Source organism: Cyprinus carpio, chromosome B13, assembly GCF_018340385.1.
Source record: "Cyprinus carpio isolate SPL01 chromosome B13, ASM1834038v1, whole genome shotgun sequence".
Taxonomy (NCBI): domain Eukaryota; kingdom Metazoa; phylum Chordata; class Actinopteri; order Cypriniformes; family Cyprinidae; genus Cyprinus; species Cyprinus carpio.
In genome coordinates, this window is record NC_056609.1 from 4004795 (window position 1) to 4025846 (window position 21052).

At 37.1% G+C, this 21052-nt stretch overlaps 2 protein-coding genes across 2 annotated transcripts in view; one reads left to right on the top strand and one right to left on the bottom strand.

Annotated features, from left to right (window-relative positions):
• Positions 1-8262, top strand: part of LOC109093671 (WD repeat-containing protein 11-like) — an 18225-nt gene extending 9963 nt beyond the window's left edge. Inside the window, exons 5-7 of the mRNA XM_042737627.1 lie at positions 3017-3024; positions 4401-4498; positions 8244-8262. Coding sequence (XP_042593561.1) covers positions 3017-3024; positions 4401-4498; positions 8244-8262 — 125 coding nt within the window. The remainder of the gene's footprint in view (positions 1-3016; positions 3025-4400; positions 4499-8243) is intronic.
• A 3584-nt stretch (positions 8263-11846) lies between these two features.
• The window catches only part of LOC122139497 (antigen WC1.1-like), a 22500-nt gene continuing 13294 nt past the window's right edge, over positions 11847-21052 (bottom strand). Inside the window, exon 6 of the mRNA XM_042737654.1 lies at positions 11847-11850. Within this exon, the coding sequence (XP_042593588.1) occupies positions 11847-11850 (4 nt within the window). The remainder of the gene's footprint in view (positions 11851-21052) is intronic.

Sequence of the window (21052 nt, forward strand, 5' to 3'; positions counted from 1 at the left end):
AACTACTTATTATTAGCGGTTCAAGGGCTTATTAATATTGTGTATGGCCAGAGAACAGTGAATAGACGAGAGATTAAATCACCGCTCCGAACAAGCGCGTGCTGTCCTCAACGAGCTCACAACAAAACGATTTAGTCTTGTTTTAAGACCTTTTAAAAATAAAATATACGGCGATTGCACCCAATCCGCCAATTAGCACAACCAAGAGGCTAAATTCAGATGTTTTGTTAGTGTTAAAATGAATATTTGCTGCAAGCCTGCTGACAGCGCGAGACTTCTGAACACTTGAAGGGAAAAAAGTCTAAATACAGAAACTACACAGCCGTTTACATTAAAACACAGCGGCTGAATTAACACAAAACAATAGAAAGAAAATATGCAGAGATTAAAATAGTGTTTTAGAGTGCTTGTGTAGATTCTTTGTCTAAGGGCTGCCCATCACCTCGTCTTGCTCTGCGCGATCCAAACCGGTGATGTTTTTTCGGCGAGAACCGGGACAAATAAATACAACTTTCATTCACACTGACAACGCTGAACCAACATATGGTAGTATTACCCGGCTCAGAGCGCATTACTAACTGATGTTTGGCCAGACTAGTGGAGAAAGAACCAGAGAGAAATCACCGCTGCGTCAGCGCGTACAGTTCTCCCCATCGGCTCACAATAACAGCATTTTTAATAGTTTTAAGAGCTTTTTACAACCAAATTTATTACCGCGACATGCACACAATGCACCCATCAGAACACAAACAAGAGCCTGAAAACCTAATCAGTGTGTTTTGAGCTGTTTAATTGGTGAAAAGAAATACTTTTGCCAGCGCGAGACAGTCTAAGGGCAGAATACCAGCGTCTCCTCGAGGCTTTCAGAGACCTGATTCTGGTTTTCGTCGCAAGAACGAACAAAATCGCGTACAATATTATTTCAATACCTAATACGTGGCGAATATAAACGAAAACAGCCAGTTAAAGTGTTGAGAAATAAATTCTGAAGTGATCATGATGCTGATTTGAATATAAAAGTGACTGCATTACCAGCTGCTTTCTGTCTCAATTTTAATCTATAAAACAGAACCATCAGTCGTCTTAGCGTGGCTTTTTTTTTTTTTTTTTTTAGTGTGTATGTATCATGTATTTATTATTATTATTATTTATTATTATTATTATTATTTTGCTCTAACAAGAAATTATCTATATTTAACTAAATCGATGACTTTGTTACATTTTACTTAATGACTACAAATCTCAAATTCTAGCACAAGCAGAATACACAAAACACACAGACGCCCTCAAGGCATAGAGCCACTTAAAACCATGCACTATAACTCTTGTTAGCAATTTCCTTTATCGTCCAATTTAACTGGTGTACACACTTTTATTTGGTTCATTAATCAATTTGTTTTTTATAGATTATAGACAGTTACAGTGGTCTGTGAATAAATATTTCACGGTTTTGTTCAAGCTGCTTAAAATGTTCTTGTTGAAGTAGGCTAATTGTTTTTAAATGTAATCCTAAAAAAAAAAAAAAATAAATTAAAACAAACAAAACAAAAAAAAGTTAGCAACGTCACATAGGTAATCATTCAACACTGCTTAAAAATGTAAATTGGAAATTAAACTCATGATTAAGCATGCAATAAGATACAGTATCGTCAAATTAGATTTTAATGTTGGGTATATAATCATAAACTACATCAGTAATGAAGTTTTTATAATCATTCAAAAAATATTGGCCCCTTTCCATAATGTGTTCCATAAAGAAGGCCACAATGCTAGATATTGTGCCACTCGATGCGCCACAGGATAGCAAATACTTCAAGATCTGTTCAAAGACTTGAAAATTTCATTTATGTGCTAATAAAAAATGCATAAACATTCATTTCATTCTTTTTTTTCATAACTTTAATAAAGCCCAATATCGTTTTTATGCAAACGCTCTCATCTCCTAAATACCATTACTTTATTTTAATTGTATTGACAACATATTTCTCAAGTTATCACATTACTGAAAAAGTGTAGAAGGGACACTATATTAGTTATCTATTTTCATGTTGTGCATGTAATAGTACTCCACATAAGGACTCATAATTTACTTTGAAAGAGACACGTTCATTGTGTAACTACTGCAGCATCATCTACACAAAAACCAATGTGCTTGGACCCCTAATTATCACCTTGACTTAAACCACATTGTTTCAGTTACCTTCTGTGTCTTAGCCACAACGTTTTCAGTGACAGAATGTGAAATAGCAAACAGGGGAAAAAATAAAAGGCATGACTTTATTTGCATCCACTACTCTATTACAGATGGTTCCATAGCCAAGACTTTTCCTTTAGAATAGAAAATAGCAAGGGTTCGAATAAATAGTTTATTATCATTTTTCAATTTCACTTTCTTAATGAAATATTGTTTCTGTGTATGTGATTTCAAAGTCTTGATGCTTTCGATTAACCTGTTATTGCCGGTACTACCCTTAAAACCTGAGTGCCGAGGTTACTGTAAATGCTGTGCCCGCTGGGCACAGTTTACCTGATGCACAGGGGTGGTGTTTGCGCTGATGGCTTGAGCCAGCCATCGCTGCTTGCAGCTATATTTCACTTTGGAATACTGATCAAATAATTAGTAATTCCTTCTGAAGATTTGGGGTAATACTTGAGTCATTACTAGTGTGTTACCAGACCTACACTTAAGAATTATTTATACATTATGGCATTTTTTCATATTAATTATGAACCTGTATACAGTAGTTTCTTTGGGGAGGTATGAAAAGATATGTAGTACTCCAATATTGCGTATTTACTGTATCACCCTGACTAATACACCAGATAGACTATTATCAACTGTAAATGTTTCTGTAAAAACAATGAATAGCAGCTTTAAGAAGCCTGTAACAATGAATATCAGACTACGTAGTAGTTCTTTACAGTTTTTTTTTTTTATCCGACTTGCACTGCTTTTCCATTAATTTTTCATGTAAACATGTACGCATTTGACTGTTGTTGCTTGGCTTTTTTGCAGGGTCTCATGTATGAAATGGCATTCTAAATACACAGCGCTCAAGTTAAAAGAAGTTCAACTCACATCATCTTGCATTTTTTTCCTATTCCACTTGCACCCACGTTGCATCTTTGTCAGCACAGCATTCTGTGGGAATGTGACCTAGCGATATGAGTTTCGTCACATGTCAGTGGGTTCCTCTTAACGTTATCATGGCATGTTGTCAAAGTGTCGTATTCTAACATCTGGTTATATTTCAGTTCAAAATCATGATTCCGCGATTCCGCGAAAACAAATTTGGGCAAAACATTAAGTTTGAATTAATAGATATAATTGGAAAATTGCCCATCGCCCTAGATTGAACTCTTTTTGTATCTAATAGAAAATTTGATTTTTAAGATTTTTTTTTTTTAAGTTGTTCACAAAAGTTGTTGTTCATGTATAGGTGATGTTAAATATATAATGCTCTTCCTCCATCCAAGTTTTTATTTGCGAGTGGGAGTTTAGTGATAGTAAAATCTAGATTATTCCATAGTTTGTGAGTACAATATGTGTATGAAAAAGAATGACCAGATAGTGTGTTCGTTTTTCCACCAGACTGTTGGTGTCGTCTGGATTTCTTTGTTAAGATTTAGATATGTTTTTAATGGTAATTGTTGAAGCTAGATAGTGTCAGATATTTGAATTTCCTTGCATGCTTCTGATTGTTCAAGTTGTATCCATGGGTTTTGAAAGTGATTATTATTGAGTAATTTGGTTAAATGATGTAACTGAGCTGCTAGATGATAATATTTTTTTGTAATGTTTCTTTTCAATTCTTGCAAGATACTCCAGTATTTTAAGTAATTTTCTGTTGTTTTTAATGCTGAGGTGAAATTAAGAGGAAACAGGTCTGAAACATATGGAGAGAATTGAATTGAAAGTAGATGTTGCCTATTTTGAATTGGTTGTTTTTCGTTTTGGGTTGATTCAAATTTTTTATTTAATGGATGGATTATTGATTTATTCCAGTTCATGGAGTAATCAGATATAGTTGAATGGGCGTTAATGAATGTGACTGAGTTCTGTAAGCGATTTCTCTGGATTCTGTACATAAAGTAGGATGTTGTCTGCATGTAATGATATTTTATGGTTAATATTGTCTGAACTGTTATCTATAATATTGTAATTTTTTCTAATGGCTGCTGCTAGGGGTTTTATCAATTGTGCAAATATTAGTGGAGTTAGTGGACATCCCTGCATTGTTATAGCTGTAGTCACAATTCACATTTAAACAAATGGTTTTTCTGTGACATGTTCCCTAAATACTGTTCATCAAAATCTTTTTTTTTTTTTTTTGCATCCCCAGAACTTTCATCTACGGAACACAAAATGACTTGTAAATCCTTTTCTCTCTCTCATTTAGAGGTTTCAGTTGGAGCGTGTTCGTCTACAAGAAGTGAAACGATCCAGCTATGAACACACCAAAAAAAGTGTGCTGACCAGCTGCTGCTGCTGGGACAGGTAAGTTACAACATGCATATGATGAGTTTACATATGTCATTATAATACGGTGAAAAATGCAGTTAAAATACTAACATTTGGCTTAAAAGTGGCTTAAAGACAAGGAGAATATTATGCCCCGTTTTTACAATATGTAATATAAGTCTCTGATGTCCCCAGAATGTCTATAAAGTTTCAGCACAAAATGCCCCACAGATCATTTATTATATCATTTTGAAAATGCCCATTTTGAGCAGAAGCAGAAACAGGCTGTTTTTCTCTTTAAATGCAAATGAGCAGCTGCTTCCCGCCCCATATTCCAGAACAGAATAGAAAGTTAATTTCAAAACGTGTCAAGTCACCTTTATTTATATAGCGCTTTAAACAAAACAGATTGTGTCAAAGCAACTGAACAACCTTAATTAGGAAAACAGTGTGTCCAATAATGCAAAATGACAGATAAAGGCAGTTCATCATTGAATTCAGTGATGTCATCATGCAGCTCTGTTCAGTTTAAATAGTATCTGTGCAATCATTTGCAATCAAGTCAACGATATTGCTGTTAATGAAGTGTCCCTAACTAAGCAAGCCAGAGGCGACAGCGGCAAGGAACCAAAACTCCATCGGTGACAGAAGGAGACAAAACCTTGGGAGAAACCAGGCTCAGTCGGGGGGGGCAGTTCTCCTCTGGCCAGATGAAACCAGCAGTTCAATTCCAGGATGCAGCAAAGTCAGATTGTGCAGAGGACTCAACTGTTTCCTGTGGTCTTGTGTCCGGTGGTCATCTGAGACAAGGTCTTTGCAGGGGATCTGTATCTGGGGCTCATCTAGTTGTCCTGGTCTCCACTGACATTCAGGGCTGTACATTCGTGGCCAAAAATTTTGAGAATTACATAAATATTAGTTTTCGAAAAGTTTGCTGCTAAAAACTGCTTTTTAGATCTTTGTTTCGTTGTTTCTGTGTTGTACTGGAATATAATTACAAGCACTTCATACGTTTCAAAGGCTTTTATCGACAATTACATGACATTTATGCAAAGAGTCAGTATTTGCAGTGTTGGCCCTTCTTTTTCAGGACCTCTGCAATTCGACTGGGCATGCTCTCAATCCACTTCGGGCCAAATCCTGACTGATAGCAACCCTTCTTTCATAATAACTTCTTGGATTGGGGGCAGAAATAGAGGGGTTTTGTTTGTCCCCCCCGCCTCTTGAGGATTGACCACAAGTTCTCAATTGGGATTAAGATCTGGGGAGTTTCCAGGCCATGGACCCAAAATTTCTGGTCCCCGAGCCACTTAGTTATTCCCCTTTTGCCTTATGGCACGGTGCTCCATCGGGCTGGAAAATGCATTGTTCTTCACCAAACTGTTGTTGGGATGTTGGAAGAAGTTGCTGTTGGAGGGTGTTTTGGTACCATTCTTTATTCATGGCTGTGTTTTTGGGCAGAATTGTGAGTGAGCCCACTCCCCTTGGAGATGAGGAGCAACCCCACACATGAATGGGTGTCACCGGATGCTCTTACTGTTGGCATGCCACAGGACTGATGGTACGCTCACCTTTTCTTCTCCGATAGAGCCTTTTTCCAGATGCCCCAAACATCGGAAAGGGGCTTCATCGGAGAATAGTGACTTTGCCCCAGTCCTCAGCAGTCCATTCACTAATACTTTCTGCAGAAGATCAATCGTCCCTGATGGTTTTTTTTGGAGAGAAGTGGCTTCTTTGCTGTGCCCTTCGTTGACACCAGTCCATCTTCCAAAAGTCTTCGCCTCACTGTGCGTGCAGATGCGCTTACACCTGCCTGCTGCCATTCCTGATCAAGCTCTGCACTGGTGGCAGTCCGATCCCGCAGCTGAATCCTCTTTAGAGAGAACGATCCTGGTGCTTGCCTGACTTTCTTGGATGCCCTGAAGCCTTCTTTACAAGAATTGAACCTCTTTCTTGAAGTTCTTGATGAAACCTATAATTGGTTGATTTAGGTGCCATCTTGGTGTAGCCCACAATATCCTTGCCTGTGAAGCCATGTTTGTATGCAATGCAATTGATGGCTGCAAGCGTTTCTTTGCAGGTCACCAGGGTTAACAATGGAAGAACAATGATTTCTAAGCATCACCCTCCTTTTAACATGTCCAAGTCTGCCATTCTACCCAATCAGCCTGACATAATGATCTCCAGCCTTGTGCTCGTCAACATTCTCACCTGAGTTAACAGATGATTACTGAAATGATCTCAGCAGGGTCCTTTAATGCACATGCAGCAATGAAATGCAGTGGCAAGGTTTTTTTGGGATTAAGGTAATTTCATGGCAAAGAAGGGAATATGCAATTCATCTGACACTCTTCATACATTCTGAGTATATGCAAAGTTGCTATTATAAAAACTTAAGCAGCAAATTTTTCAATTTCCAATATTTATGTAATTCCTCAAAACTTTTGGCCACAGACTGTAGAGGTCCTCTGGATACGTACTGGATCTGGGTGACTGCAGGGGGACCATCTGATCTGGATACAGACTGGATCTGGTGCTACGGTGACGCTCGGAATAGAGAGAAAACAGACTAAGATTAGCCGTAGATGCCATCTTCTAACGATGTTAGCAAGTACATTGGGTGTTTATGGGAAGTGTTCCTGGTTCCGGTGTTTACCTAATTAATGCAGCCTAAAATCCTTGGGAATGGATTTGATATTAGAAGCGTATTGGGTGTTATGTGTAAGCCAGGTTAAAGAGATGGGTCTTTAATCTCAATTTAAACTAAAACTAAACGTGTGATAGTCGTAGCCTGCAGCCTAATGCATCATAAAATTTTGGGTCCTCTTGTACAAGCTGCAAGTTCATGACACGCTCTATTCGCATCTCAATTTACTCTGACTCGCCACCATAAAATTAAAAAAATAAGTTGTGAGAATCAAGATTAATAGGCTAAAACAGTGACATGAAAAATGCCTAGAAATCATACAAAAAGTAGAATATTAACTTGGAGTGTTTTAGATTATATTTAAGGAGGGGTGCATTAGCCATAAAAAAAATAAAACGATTGAAAATGTGGCGTATTGATGAGTGTTATAGGCTAGGCCTTATTCTAACATATTTTGGCACTCAGATTAATGCCACAAATTATGAAAGGCTTGAAACTTGCATTTAATCATTTGCTGATGTGTTTCAGCAGGTCACACACACTTATTCGTTATCTGGCCTTTATTAACACAATTATTCCCATATACAAAGCCCATGACATGCTGAAAATTATGTCTCTGAATTAAGAAATTGATCACTTTTTATCGTTCCTTTGTATTAATTAAAACGTGTTTACGAAGACTAATGAAACATTTTTAAATAAGAATAATAATATGGTTTAGCATACAGCGTGCAAGAGCTTGGGGCAATCCGATAAAATGTAAAAAAAATTATTTAAAAAATTTAATTAGACAACAAAATTAAAACTTAAGAATTTCTCATTTAATTAGAGAATAACCCCTGATTCAGAAACATTCATTTCCAGGCCCAAAGCAGGGCCCTTGGCCGACAGCTTACCAGTATTCTCGCCCTGCCAACCTGTCCGACTGGAGCCGTGTCGTTTTTCTCTCCTTTTTTTGCTTCATAATTACACTGCTGTTGCTAGACATTAAAATGATAGGTTCATGGGTTGTTTGCCTTAATTGCAAAGTTTTATATTACGCTTATGGGTTCCTCAGTAATGAAGTTATTTGCAAAAATGTGTTTGGAACAAATTTATTTGTTTTGTTTAAATTCAAGTTGTTGTTGTTTTTAGTGACGACCCAAACGGATAGCAGGAAGACAGCTGAGCTGATCACGTTTGATCAATTTAGCATTCTCAAATAATCACAACTTGCTTAAAAAAAATATCTGTAGATATTAAATTCTTAAAGCATAGTACAATGTTAGCTTAAACTTTTAACCTAGATAAAAAGTGCGCTGTATATCTAAGTATTTGTGTGGAAAGCTGAAGCGCGCTTAATGCATGAGGTGCCAGCGCAATCACTTAATTTTGTTTCAGGTGAAAACAGTAGGCTACACCGTCATCTTTGCTCATAATAGATAAGAAACAATACTTAATTCGGAACTGTAAAAGGTCTACCCTTATTTTTGTGTGCACTCACAGTATCAACAAAATGTTGTTCTGTTTGTAAAATAGAGAAACAAACAAGATGCGCTTGCCGTCTCGTCTGCGTGAACAGGGACACGTTGAGCTCAGGCTGAAATGCAAAGCTCTAAAATCAGGTGCAGTGTTAGCTTCGCTGTGTCTGAAACAATGGGTTTATATTCAAAATAGCTACAGAATACATGTAAAACTGTATCCATGAAGGTTTAATAATGACAGTAAGACTTATAAAATATGATCGCACTTTGGTTCATATTTAAGAAAACAACTTTTAAAAAGTTGTGTATTATTACAGCAAATATATTATATATTTCTTTTTTTCAATTAATAATTTTTATGTGAGGTTGTACAAATAATCAGTGCTATTATCATCGGTGCTATAAGTTAGTTTTACTGTAGGCTATTCATCAAAAGCAGCCAGCAAAAAGCAGCATGCTCACTGCAGCTGTTCATTATATATATCAAAAAAAATCTTAAGCCTATATAAGATCAGCCATTTGAACACTATAATAACACACAAAAATTATCTGCATTGTGACACTGTTTTTTTATTATTGATAAGTGAGAAGTGAGTAGTTCGGTATGTTTGTTACACCATTTTTTTTCTTTTAGATAGAGCATGTCCATTTTACACGATCAGCAACCAGTAGTGTGAATGAATTCAGTCCAGCTGGAGGAGGTTGAGGTTTGGGGGTAGTTAGCTTCATCGTGGGGGTTGACATAAAGGTGTGAATCTCTTTCTCTTTGATATGAAAAAAAAAGACCTGAGTTTTGTTGACCCTTTCTGTGATTAACAATTGGACAAACTAGAAGCAACAATATCTGCAGAATGGAGAAGGGTTGACCATTCACAAAACACAAAATATCAGTTTTATTTCAGTTTTCATTTTTTGTGTTTTAGAGGAAAAGCAATGTTAAGGATGTTGACCTCTCTCTGTTTATGGACCGACATCTGAAAGCACAAATTCCTATGCGAACGCATATAAATGTGTTTAAAAAACTTTAACAGAGATGTCTATAGCCTATTGGATGCGCCTTTCGGGAGAAATGCATAAACCTCATTTCTTAAAAAATTAATCTATAAATCCAGCCAGGGAGAAGTTTGCTTTCATTTAAAAATTGTTCCTTTAAAAGGAGTAAAGGGATACTCCACCCAACCCCCAAAATGAAAGCATTTTGTCATGTAACATCACTTACCCCCCATGTCCAGTCCAAACCTGTAAAAGCTTCGTTCGACTTCGAAACACTACTTTTTCACAAAATAACACAAAAGGTTGAAAACACTCGTCAGGAGCTACAGAAGTCGTGGGCTGCTGAGACAACTTTTACTAAAACTGACCCGCGAGGTTGAATTGAACCATCCTGACGCGGCTTTCGTTTTAAATCTTGCTTTCGTTTTAAAATTCGACACTCAGCGATAATATGTCCCATTGTTGTGACAATAGCCACATTCCTTACGAGTTTTCGGGCTAGATGAATTAGGGCTGATTTTAAAGTCAAAGAATTAACTTAATTCTCTCTTTGTGAGGTGTATCCCATTAGTCCCCTCGGACGCTGAACAAACAAACACAGGTTTATGAAATTAATGCTATACTCGTCTGACCAGACAGCCGCTTGTTGCACAGTACTAACCTTCTGGTTATTAGGTACAAAGCAGTAACGCTCCGGAACACAATTCTTGAACTCATCAATGAGCAAAAGTTTTCACACAAAGATTGATAGTTTTTGACTTTACACGCTTTTAACCATCGATCAAACAGTATAACCGTTCTCGTGGGCAAACTCAACGTACATATGTCTGGGAAGCAGATTTTTTTTGTGGTACGAAACCATTGTCTATATCTTTCAGGCACTAACTCATAGGGCACAGAGAATCGCATTTTTCACAGTCTCATATTGAACACTTTCTTCTAAAGGAAGAGAATCACAAACTTCTTGCGCTTTCCCTGTAAACTTTTGCATTGTAACATTAATTAGTAATTAAATGGATGAAAACAGGGAAGGTTGTGACTGTCCCATAGACCTGTCAAGTAAAAATACACTGTCTAGGTCCAGAAAAGTATGAAAAGCATTGTCAGAATAGTCCATCTTCCATCAGTGGTTCAACCGTGACATTATGAAGCGACGACAATACTTTTTGTACGCGAATACTACAAAAATAAACGACTTATTCAACAATTTGTCTCTTTCTGTGTCACTCCACATCAGCGTAACGCCATTTTGGAGAATCTGAGCAGTACGCAGGCAGCTTAGCGCTCTCTGTGTCAGCCGCGCTGCAACTGATGCGCTGTTTTTATTTAAAATCAAAGCAATAAATATATGTAAAAAAACAAAAAAATCCTTTTGGCAGTGCAGATTAATTAGTCTAATTAAACACAAATTAATTGCAAAACATTTTGGCTGAGAAATTACCCCCCCAAAAGATAAGTCATTGTGTTAAATGAGCACAACATTTAATAGACATTACAAAGAAGTGGCTATAGAAAGAAATATATAATAACTGTATATTATACATGTGGGCCGCAGTGTTAACTGCAGTCATATTCTTTAAAATCATTCGCGAAAAACTACCGCCAGGTGGCGCAAAGGGACGGATTGCAAAATGAATGTAATTGTAAAATGAGATAAAAGGAGGAAGTAAAACAGCAATAACATTATGATATAACATTGTAACATCTTTAAAAAGCATTTTTTTTTTTTTACAGTGAGTTAATTTCAAAACGTAGGCTACAGTGTTAGGCTACAGTCTACTCATCAAAAAATAAGAGACCTTTACACAAAGGATCTTATGGATGCTATTGTTATTAAACAGTCATTAAATATAAGGCCCTATATATATATATATATAATATATAGATATATATCTATATATACTATATATATATATATATATAATATATATATATTATTCAATTCAAGTTTTTTTGTATAGTGCTTTTTACGATACAAATCATTGCAAAGCAACTTTACAGAAAATTAGATTCTACACCTATTTAGGGAGTAGCTTATCAGTGGGGGACTGTCAGTTTTATGTGCATACGGCAGAAATGTTCAGAAAAATCAATAAAAGATGTAACAAACAGATGATTAACACTATTAACAGCACTTATGGAATCAAACGTTATAGCAAAATGTGGGTAGTTCTGTATGTGTTTTTCATGGTTAGCATCATCTGAAGATCCTCTGAGGGGTTGGCATCATCTCTTCTCAGGTGTTCTGGATCCAGACTGGAGCTTGTGTAAAATCCTAGGTTTACCTAAAACAGAAAGAAACAAATAGAGACATAATTAGCATAGTTGCAGTTCAAGCCAAGTAAAATTAATTAGTTTTAACCCAAGCTAAAGAGTAATAATGCACATTTGATCAGATTAACTGCAGTCCAAAATTATGAGATGCATTATTTGAATGCTTGGCCCAAAGAGATTGTTTTTAATCTAGATTTTAAACAGAGGAAGTGTGTCTGAAACCCGAACATTATCAGGAAGGCTATTCCAGAGTTTGGGAGCCAAATGCGAAAAAGCTCTACCTCCTTTAGTGGACTTTGTTATCCTAGGTACTACCAAAAGTCCAGCGTTTTGTGAACTCAGGGAGCGTGATGGATTGTAGCGTGGTAGAAGACTAGTTAGGTACGCAGGAGCTAAACCATTAAGGGCTTTATAAGTAAGTAATAATATTTTGTAAATGATACGGAACTTAATAGGTAGCCAGTAGAGACTGTAAAATTGGGGTAATAGATCATATTTTCTTGACCTGTAAGGACTCTTGCCTCTTACCTGGTTTCTCCCAAGGTTTTTTCTTCATTCTGTCACTGATGGAGTTTTGGTTCCTTGCCGCTGTCGCCTCTGGCTTGCTTAGTTTGGGGACACTTCATTTTACAGCGATAATCGCTGACTTGATTGCAAATTATTGCACAGTTACGATTTAAAACTGAACTGAGCTGCATGATGATGACATCACTGAATTCCAATGATGAACTGCCTTTAACTGTCATTTTTCATTACTGACCACACTGTTTTCCTAATTAATGTTGTTCAGTTGCTTTGACGCAATCTTTTTTTGTTTAAAGTGCTATATAAATAAAGGCGACTTGACTTGACTTGACTCTAGCCGCGGTGCATTTTGGACTACCTGTAGCTTGTTTTATTGAGGATGCAGGACAACCAGCTAGCAGTGCATTACACAATGGTTCCAGTCTAGAGGTCATGAATGCATGAACTAGCTTTTCTGCATCAGAAACAGGTAACATGTTTCGTAGCTTGGCAATGTTTCTAAGACGGAATAATGCTATTTTTGTAACATGGGAAATATGATTTTCAAAAGACGAGTTGCTGTCTAATATAACACCCAGATTTTTGACTGTAGGAGGAAGTACTGTAACAGTACATCCGTCTAATTGCAAATTGTAATCTACGAGATTCTGTGTAATGTGTTTTTTTGGTCCAATAAGTAATATCTCTCTCTTATCTGAACTTTCATAGGAGAAAATATTGATCATCCAATCTTTTACATTTTTTACACTCTGTTAGTTTCATCTGGTCTCCTTGAGATATATAGTTGAGTATCATCAGCATAACAGTGGAAACTGATCCCATATTTTCTAAGATATTACCAAGGTGGCAACATGTATATTGAAAATAGCAGAGGACCTAGGACAGATCCTTGTGGCACTCCATATTTTACTGGTGATGAATGAGATGACTCCCCATTTAGATAAACCAAAGTGGTAGCGATCGGATAGGTAGGGTTTGGATCTTATTAATGCCTGCCCTTGGATACCTGTAAAGTTTTGTAATCTATTTCTGAGTATGTCTTGATCTATGGTGTCGAACGCAGCACTAAGATCAAGTAAAACTAGCAATGAGATGCAGCCTTGGTCTGACGCAAGAAGCAAGTCATTTGTTATTTTAACAAGTGCAGTTTCTGTGCTATGAGGGGCCTGAAACCCGACTGAAATTCTTCATAGAGATAATTTTTTGTAGGAAGGAGCACAATTGAGCATACACAATCTTTTTCTAAAATTTTAGACCATAAATGGAAGATTTGAAATGGGTCTGTAATTTGCCAGTTCACTAGGATCTAGTTTGTGGCTTTTCTTAATAAGAGGCTTAATAACCACCAGCTTGAATGGTTTTGGGACGTGACCTAAAGATAACGACGAGTTAATAATAATGAGAAGCATTTTTTCTGCTACAGTAACAACTCTTTCAGTAATGTAGTGGGTACAGGATCTAATAAACATGTTGTTGGGTTTAGATGCAGTGGATTAGTTTATTTAGCTCCTCCTGTCCTATGGTTGTACAAGCACTTGCAGTTTATCTTTGGGTGCGATGGATTAAACTAAAGTATTAGACGCTGTAGAATCTACATTTGTTATCGTATTTCTGATGTTATCTATTTTATCAGTGAAGAAATTCATTAAGTCATTACTATTTAACTGTGAGGGAATATTTAGATCGGTGGTGTCTGGTTATTTCTTAATCTAGCCACTGTGCTAAATAAAAACCTTGGATTGTTTTGGTTATTTTCTATGAGTTTGTGGATATGCTCGGCCCTGGCAGTTTTTAGAGACTGTCTATAGATAGCCATACTGGTTTTTTCCACGCAATTCTAAAAACTTCCAAGTTTTAGTTTTTCTCCATTTTGCGTTCAAGACTGAGTATTAGAGTGTATTAGAGAAGATAGTCCCCCATGTTGTCCAGTCAATTTCGTCTAGTTCATGTTGTATTTACTGGGTACACAGAGCAGTGAGATAACTCAGGCAGGTTATTTGCTAATCTTGTCTTTGGTGGCTGGAGCAATAGTTTCTGCCCGGAACGATAACGCGGAGCCAGCCATAGGTATCAATCATCTCAATACGCAGAATGCACGATACAAAGAAGAAATGGTCAGTAACATCATCACTTTGAGGGACGATATCTATATCACAGTAAGAATTGATTCCATGCAATATAATTAAATTACGAGCTTATGATTAAAACGCAATGAGTGGGACTGGTGACATTTGCTTTACTCAAAACAGTTTAATAAGTCAGTAATAAAGCAAAGTCCTAATGCATCATTTTTTGTATTATCAATGTGAATGGTAAAATCTCCGAAAATCAGCAGTAACCAATAGGTCTGAAAGGAAATCTGCAAATTCCTTTAGGAATTCTGTATACGGCCCTGGTGGTCTATACACAGCAGCCAGAGCAAGAGATACGATAGATTTCTTTTGCATATCTGACAGTGTAACATTAAGCATACAGCATTTCAAATGATTTAAACCTGTATCCTGTTTTCTCTGGGTAAATATTGAGAATATCACAATAGATTGTCTGCAACACCTACCCCACGACCAGTTTTGGACGGGGCTCATGCTTTATAACAGTAGTTTGGTGGAGTTAAGACTCATTAGACCAATTATAATCATTTGGTTTTAGCCAGGTTTCAGTAAAGCAGAGTACATCAAAATCTATTATCTGTGATTCATTCGCTTTACAATACCCTGCTTTGGGTTTGAGTGATCTAATGTTTATGAGGCCCCAAACTTTAGAAATAGTTCTTGTTCAGTAATTTTAACCGTTTTTCTGGTTTAATCACGATAAGATTTTTTCTAGATCCTACATACATTTATATTTTGACCTCACTATTCGAGGGAACAGACAACAGTCGTAATAGATTGGACAGCCACCCCGCAAGTACTTCTAACATTAAGCGGGTAGAACAAAAGCCATCATAGCAGTTATGTGAGAAACTGGCTTATAGTCAAAATAGAGTGTAGAGTCATTGGAGATGTTGTCCGAGAGGAGAATCCAGCGCTCCGACCTCTGCTGGGTGGTGCAGGCCATCAGCGTGAAAAAGCCTAGGACTCTCCCAGGAAAGATTCCAATTATTAACAAAGAGCAGTTTCTGTTCTTTACACCATGACCATAACCGTTCATTTAGAGCAAAAAAAAGTCTACTGAACCTTTCGTGTCCTTGTCGATAACGTGGGCAGTGGTAATGACACCGATGATGTCACCAGCGCGAGTCGTGCTGCGAACCGTCTTCTCGATTCAGGCTCCTAAAAGTGCCTTCTTCAGCGTCTCCGTCTGCCGCTCTTGGTGGTGTCGTGAACCCCGGCATGAAGCACGACCATTTAGGGGCTCTCGTGGCCTTTAGGATTCGTGGGTATCTGCGCCGAAACATCGAGAACACAGGGCACCAGGGGAAACAAAGTGAGTGTGTACTTTACCTTCGGCTAAAGTAAGCACGGACGTGTCGGACGATGGAATCTCCGACAATCACAGAGTCGAGTTCCGTATCGCGGAGGGAGTGAAGCGGTTCTGCCGGGATTATACCCCGGGTTCGTGATGTCTATACCCATACGGATGAAAAGCTAAATGTTTTCATTTTCCGGTTCTTCTTGGTTTTTTAACAAACAATATTCAGGGTTCCATATGCGTAGAGCGGGAAAGGAGAATGATCCAGCAATGAGCAATAATTCTTATTAACACTGGTTATTAATCCATTCCTTTGTCTAATATGTTTTTCAAACTTGTTACACTTGCCATTTTTGAATTATGCTTTTACTGAGGTGACCAAAAATGGAGTATGAGTAGTAGTTTCTGTTTCAGCTGTTGATGCAATGGTGCCTCACGCGCACATATTCGATTGGACACAGCAGCAGCCGCTCACTGAGTCATACGAGCGCTGGAGCAAGCGAGTCCACTTTGGCATATTGCGATTTTTTTTGCGTCGATAATGAAAGACGCTAGAACTACCAACGCCTATTTACCTAGGATATAATAGGTTAGCTTCCCATGGGAAACATCATGGCATCTGGAAACGTTTGGCTTTCTCACGAAATGCGAGAGAGGCAACCGTACCTTATGTTTCACTTTACAATTATTATCATTTAGTGTAATTTTTTTGGTTTATAGAATAAGCTTATAGTTATTATAGATTGCAATTCTATTTTATTTTATTTATTTATCCATTTAGAAGGTATATATTTTAAATTCTTGTTCTGCGCTGATGAAGTGTTAAATTTAAAGGATTTGTTGTAAGTGAAGGGAACTATAAAATATCTGTTTGGCACATATACATATTAGGCCCGCCGTTATTATTTCTGCAGTTATAAAATGGAAACTTATACATGACTTAATATTTTTCCACTCACCAACTTAATAATTTTTTGCGTGTTTAAAAAAAAAAATGCAGCAAACGAAATAGGCGTTAATCGGTTAAAATTTTTTATGTGGGTTAACAGCTAATTATAATATTATATCTAGGAAGCAGAGTCTGGGTCTAATCTAAGACATCAGGGTTTTTTTTTTTTTTTTTTTTTTTTGCATCTGAAACGGACTTTGTGCAGCACATTCACTTCGACAGAGCTATGTTGCAGATACCGCTCCCAGCGTGCCTCAGATGTGGACGCTTTAAAAAAATGTTTGATATAAAAGGTTGTTGCTGTCCCAATTTTATACAGGAAATTGTGTTGGTTATAAAAAAAAATTCTATTCTATATTGTTAGTGATAATGATATTGTTAACACAAGTTCAATTTAGGGCTATTTAACATGCACGCTGTGACAAATTAGCAGTTGAAACGCTTATAAACTCAGTTTAATAGTTATTGAAGTTAAAAAAAAAAAAAAGGTTTTAATTGCCTTAAATTAATTTCTATGAATGTAAGAATATGTGTATCATGTTTATTCTTTGTAGAGAAAATCAAGTGAAAAAATAAGGGACGATCCAAATATTTGTCGTATTTGTTTTGATTCACCTATTTATGTAGGATCCAATTCTTCTAAAAATAATCAAATAATAAATATAATGTCATTTAAAAAAATGCCATGGGCCTGAGGTAAATTTTGACCATGTAATTGTGAACTTGAAAGGTTAGTGATTTAGGAGGTGGAATATACTGTGAAATTCCAAATGGGCATAGGAGTTTAAAGCATAACAACTGAAAGGTCTATTGAAAACGCCAATAATAGCAATGTCTTTTCTAACAATGGCAACATTAAAGTTTTTGAAAATAAAAATATTATTTCAACCATAGTACTAGGTGCTGGTAAGTATAATTTAGATATACAATCAAAAAGTTTATTTATTTCCCTACTTCAAGTCAAATAGAGTTGAAAATTGTATATGATATTGATTATTACATACTGACTGATATTTTCAAATGGTTATTTCTTTTAATTTTGATGGTTATAACTGACAACTAAAGGAAAATCCCAAATTCAGTATGTCAGAAAATTAGAATATTACTTAAGACCAATACAAAAGAAAGGATTTTTAGAAATCTTGACCAACGGAAAAGTTATATGACCTGAAAAGTATAGCATGTACAGCACTCCAATACTTATTTGGGGTCCTTTTGCTTGAATTACTGCAGCAATGGGAGGTTGGCATGGAGTCGATCAGCTTGCACTGCTAAGGGTGTTATTGAGAGCAAGGTTGCGCTATGTGCCCTTCAGCTCTTCGCCTTCTTGGGTCTGGCAATATCGAATCTTCCTCATTCACAATACCCCATAGATTTCCTATGGGTTGTAAGTTCAGGTCGAGGTTGCTGGCCCATTACATACAGGCTACCATGGGTCACTTTAACCAGGATACTGGGTAGCTTGGGCACTGTAGTACAGGGCCCAAGGCATGTTTGGAAAATTGAAATCTGCATCTCCACTAATTATGGTCAGCAGCATGGAAGCATGAAGTGCGCGTAAAACTTCCTGGGAATACAGCTGCGGTTGACCTTGGACCGAGAAACACACAGTGGAACAACCACCAGCAGGATGGACATGGCACCCCAAACCATCACTGACTGTGGAGGAACTTTTACACTGGACCTCAAGCAACATGATTGGTGTGCCTTCTCCTCGCTTCCTCCAGACTATGGGACCACTGATTTCCAAAGGGGGGGTAGGACAAAAATGCAAAAGTTACTTTCATCAGAGAACATAAAACTTGGAGCGCACTCCAGCACAGCAGTCCAGTCCTTGTGTCTTTCGCCCAGGCGAGATGCGTCTGACGTTGTTCTATTGTTTCGACGAAGGCTTGACAACAGCAATGCGACACGACTGAAAACCCATGTCTTGCATACGTCTGTGCGTAGTGGTTTCTTGAAGCACTGGACTCCCAGCTTCAACTCCACCTCTTTGTTGGTTTGTACAAAATTTTTCTTTTTTTTTTTCTTTTCCCCACATTGGATGGGTTGGTTTCACAATCCTCTCCAGGGTGCGGTTCATCCCTATTGCTTGTACATTTTTTCTACCACATCTTTTACTGTGCCCTCGCACTTCCTGTTACTGTGCTTGGACACAGAGCTCTGTGAACAGCCAGCCTCTTTTGGCAATGACCATTTGTGTCTTGCCCTCCTTGTCCAAGGTGTCCAATGGTCATCTTTTGGACAACTCTGTCAAGTACCGCGCGCTTCCACCATGATTGTGTCGCCTACAAAACTATCCTGAGAGACCATTTTAAAAGTCCTTTCAGGTGGTTGTGGGGGGTTTTGAGGAATTAGCTGATTTACGAGTGTGGCACCAGGGTGTCTTCAAATCTCACTTGCAACTTGTCACAGTGTCATTAACATTTATCCCGACATACGGAATTTGGACATTGCCTTAGTTGTCCGTTTAATACTCATCAAACATTACACCAGAACATACCACCCTTTACAACCACTATATCGTCTGTGTGTAATGATATAGTGAAATATAACATACCATAGTTTCACTTTTTGAATGGAATTAGTGAAATAATTCAACTTTTTTGATGATATTCTAATTAATTTGATGACCAGCACTGTAGCCTGTGAATAAATAAAAGGATAGCCTTACTTTCAATGAAAGAAACACTGAGAGTTAAGTTGGGCTTCGGTGTTTGGATTTGGACTTCAAGTAATGAGTACAAAGTTTAAGAATAGCCTCTACACTAGTTGCTCTCTCTCTCTCTCTCTCTCTCTCTCTCTTTAACCTCGATTGGAACCGCATAACTTACAGTGAAAGTAAGTCTTCCTTCAGGCAGACTTGAATGTTTCCTTTGGGGCCCCTTTGCGAAAGTGTTGGGTCCGTTTGCAGGTGTGAGTCACGAATGCGCTGTGAAAGCGGGAGCTAGCTGCGGCGGATAGGCTTTCGCTGGTCTTCAAAGCCTTCGCAAACGCTCCATTTCACAAATAAGATAACTAATGATTAAATTATCAATTGATAATTTGTTATAATTATAAGACAACGGTGTTGCAGTTAATTTTAGTTCATATAAACCAATATTTTTTTTAGAATATGAAATATACATTCTCCACAGAATGTAAACCTATTCAAACCAATAATTGAACCATCTCTTTATGTTTTTCTTAAATCCCAAACAGAGGTCCAGACATCAGTAAGTATACGTCTATGAAAACATGTTTATAGGCTATTTAGATTTGGGACTACATATGCTTACAGACGTGACAAAAAATATTTTGAGTTTTGAAGACCATTTGAGCCATTTACACATGCACAAACCAGAAGCAAGAATATATCTGCAGAGAAGGGTGCCCTTCTCAAAAACATAAAATATTAAATTTATTTAAATTTTGCGTTTTTGTGTTCAGAGGAAAAATCATTGGTAAGGTATCTCCCTCCATTACAGACCGCTCTGAAAGCAGAATTTATGCAAAACGCGGTATAAAATGCTTTAAAAACTTTAGCAGAGATGGTCAGAGGGTATTTAATAGATCTGCCTCCCACGTAAGATTTTTCTAGTTACTAGTCGTTCATTTTGTCATTATTCGTTGCATTATTCAACTAATCGCGAGGTTTATATTAAATTTACGCCTCTATAATCCATAATGAGCCTTAATATATTCCACCGCTCAAGCACATGCATTAAGTTTGACACACAAAGCACAGGCAGAGAAGTAGCCTAATAATTGTGAAAAAGGAGACATTTTAATTATTTATTAATAAACAAATGTTTTCTTGTCGGCTGCAAGATGAAATTCATAGTGCTGACTCTCTCTCCACATGGACTCTTCCTTTAAAGAGAAATACAACCTTCACAGATTACATAATGCTTTCATTTTGAATTGATTCGTTTAAAAAGACATTTCAAGCTTTCTGTAGATATATTTCTCATGTATGTGAGACTTCTCACAATTTTAAGTTAATTCATTATCAGGAAAAATTCAAGTGATCGAGAGGGCTCATCCCCGTCATGAATGCGCATTAATATTTTTCCGCACAAACACTTGAATATGAATATTAATTCACATTTTGCATATGCCTTACAACGTAAATTATTTTTTTACATGCAATTATCCAAAATAAAACCAAACAAGATTTGTAATGAAGATAAAACAAATAAGAATAAATGCTTGCACGTCGCGACCTCAGCATCACACGCCACAGTAAATCTTTGTGCACTCTGACATTTTACACACCTGCATTTAAATGTGGCTGCAATTTCTTTTTTTTTTTTAACTTAAATTATATGCAAGTCCCGGGAACCAAT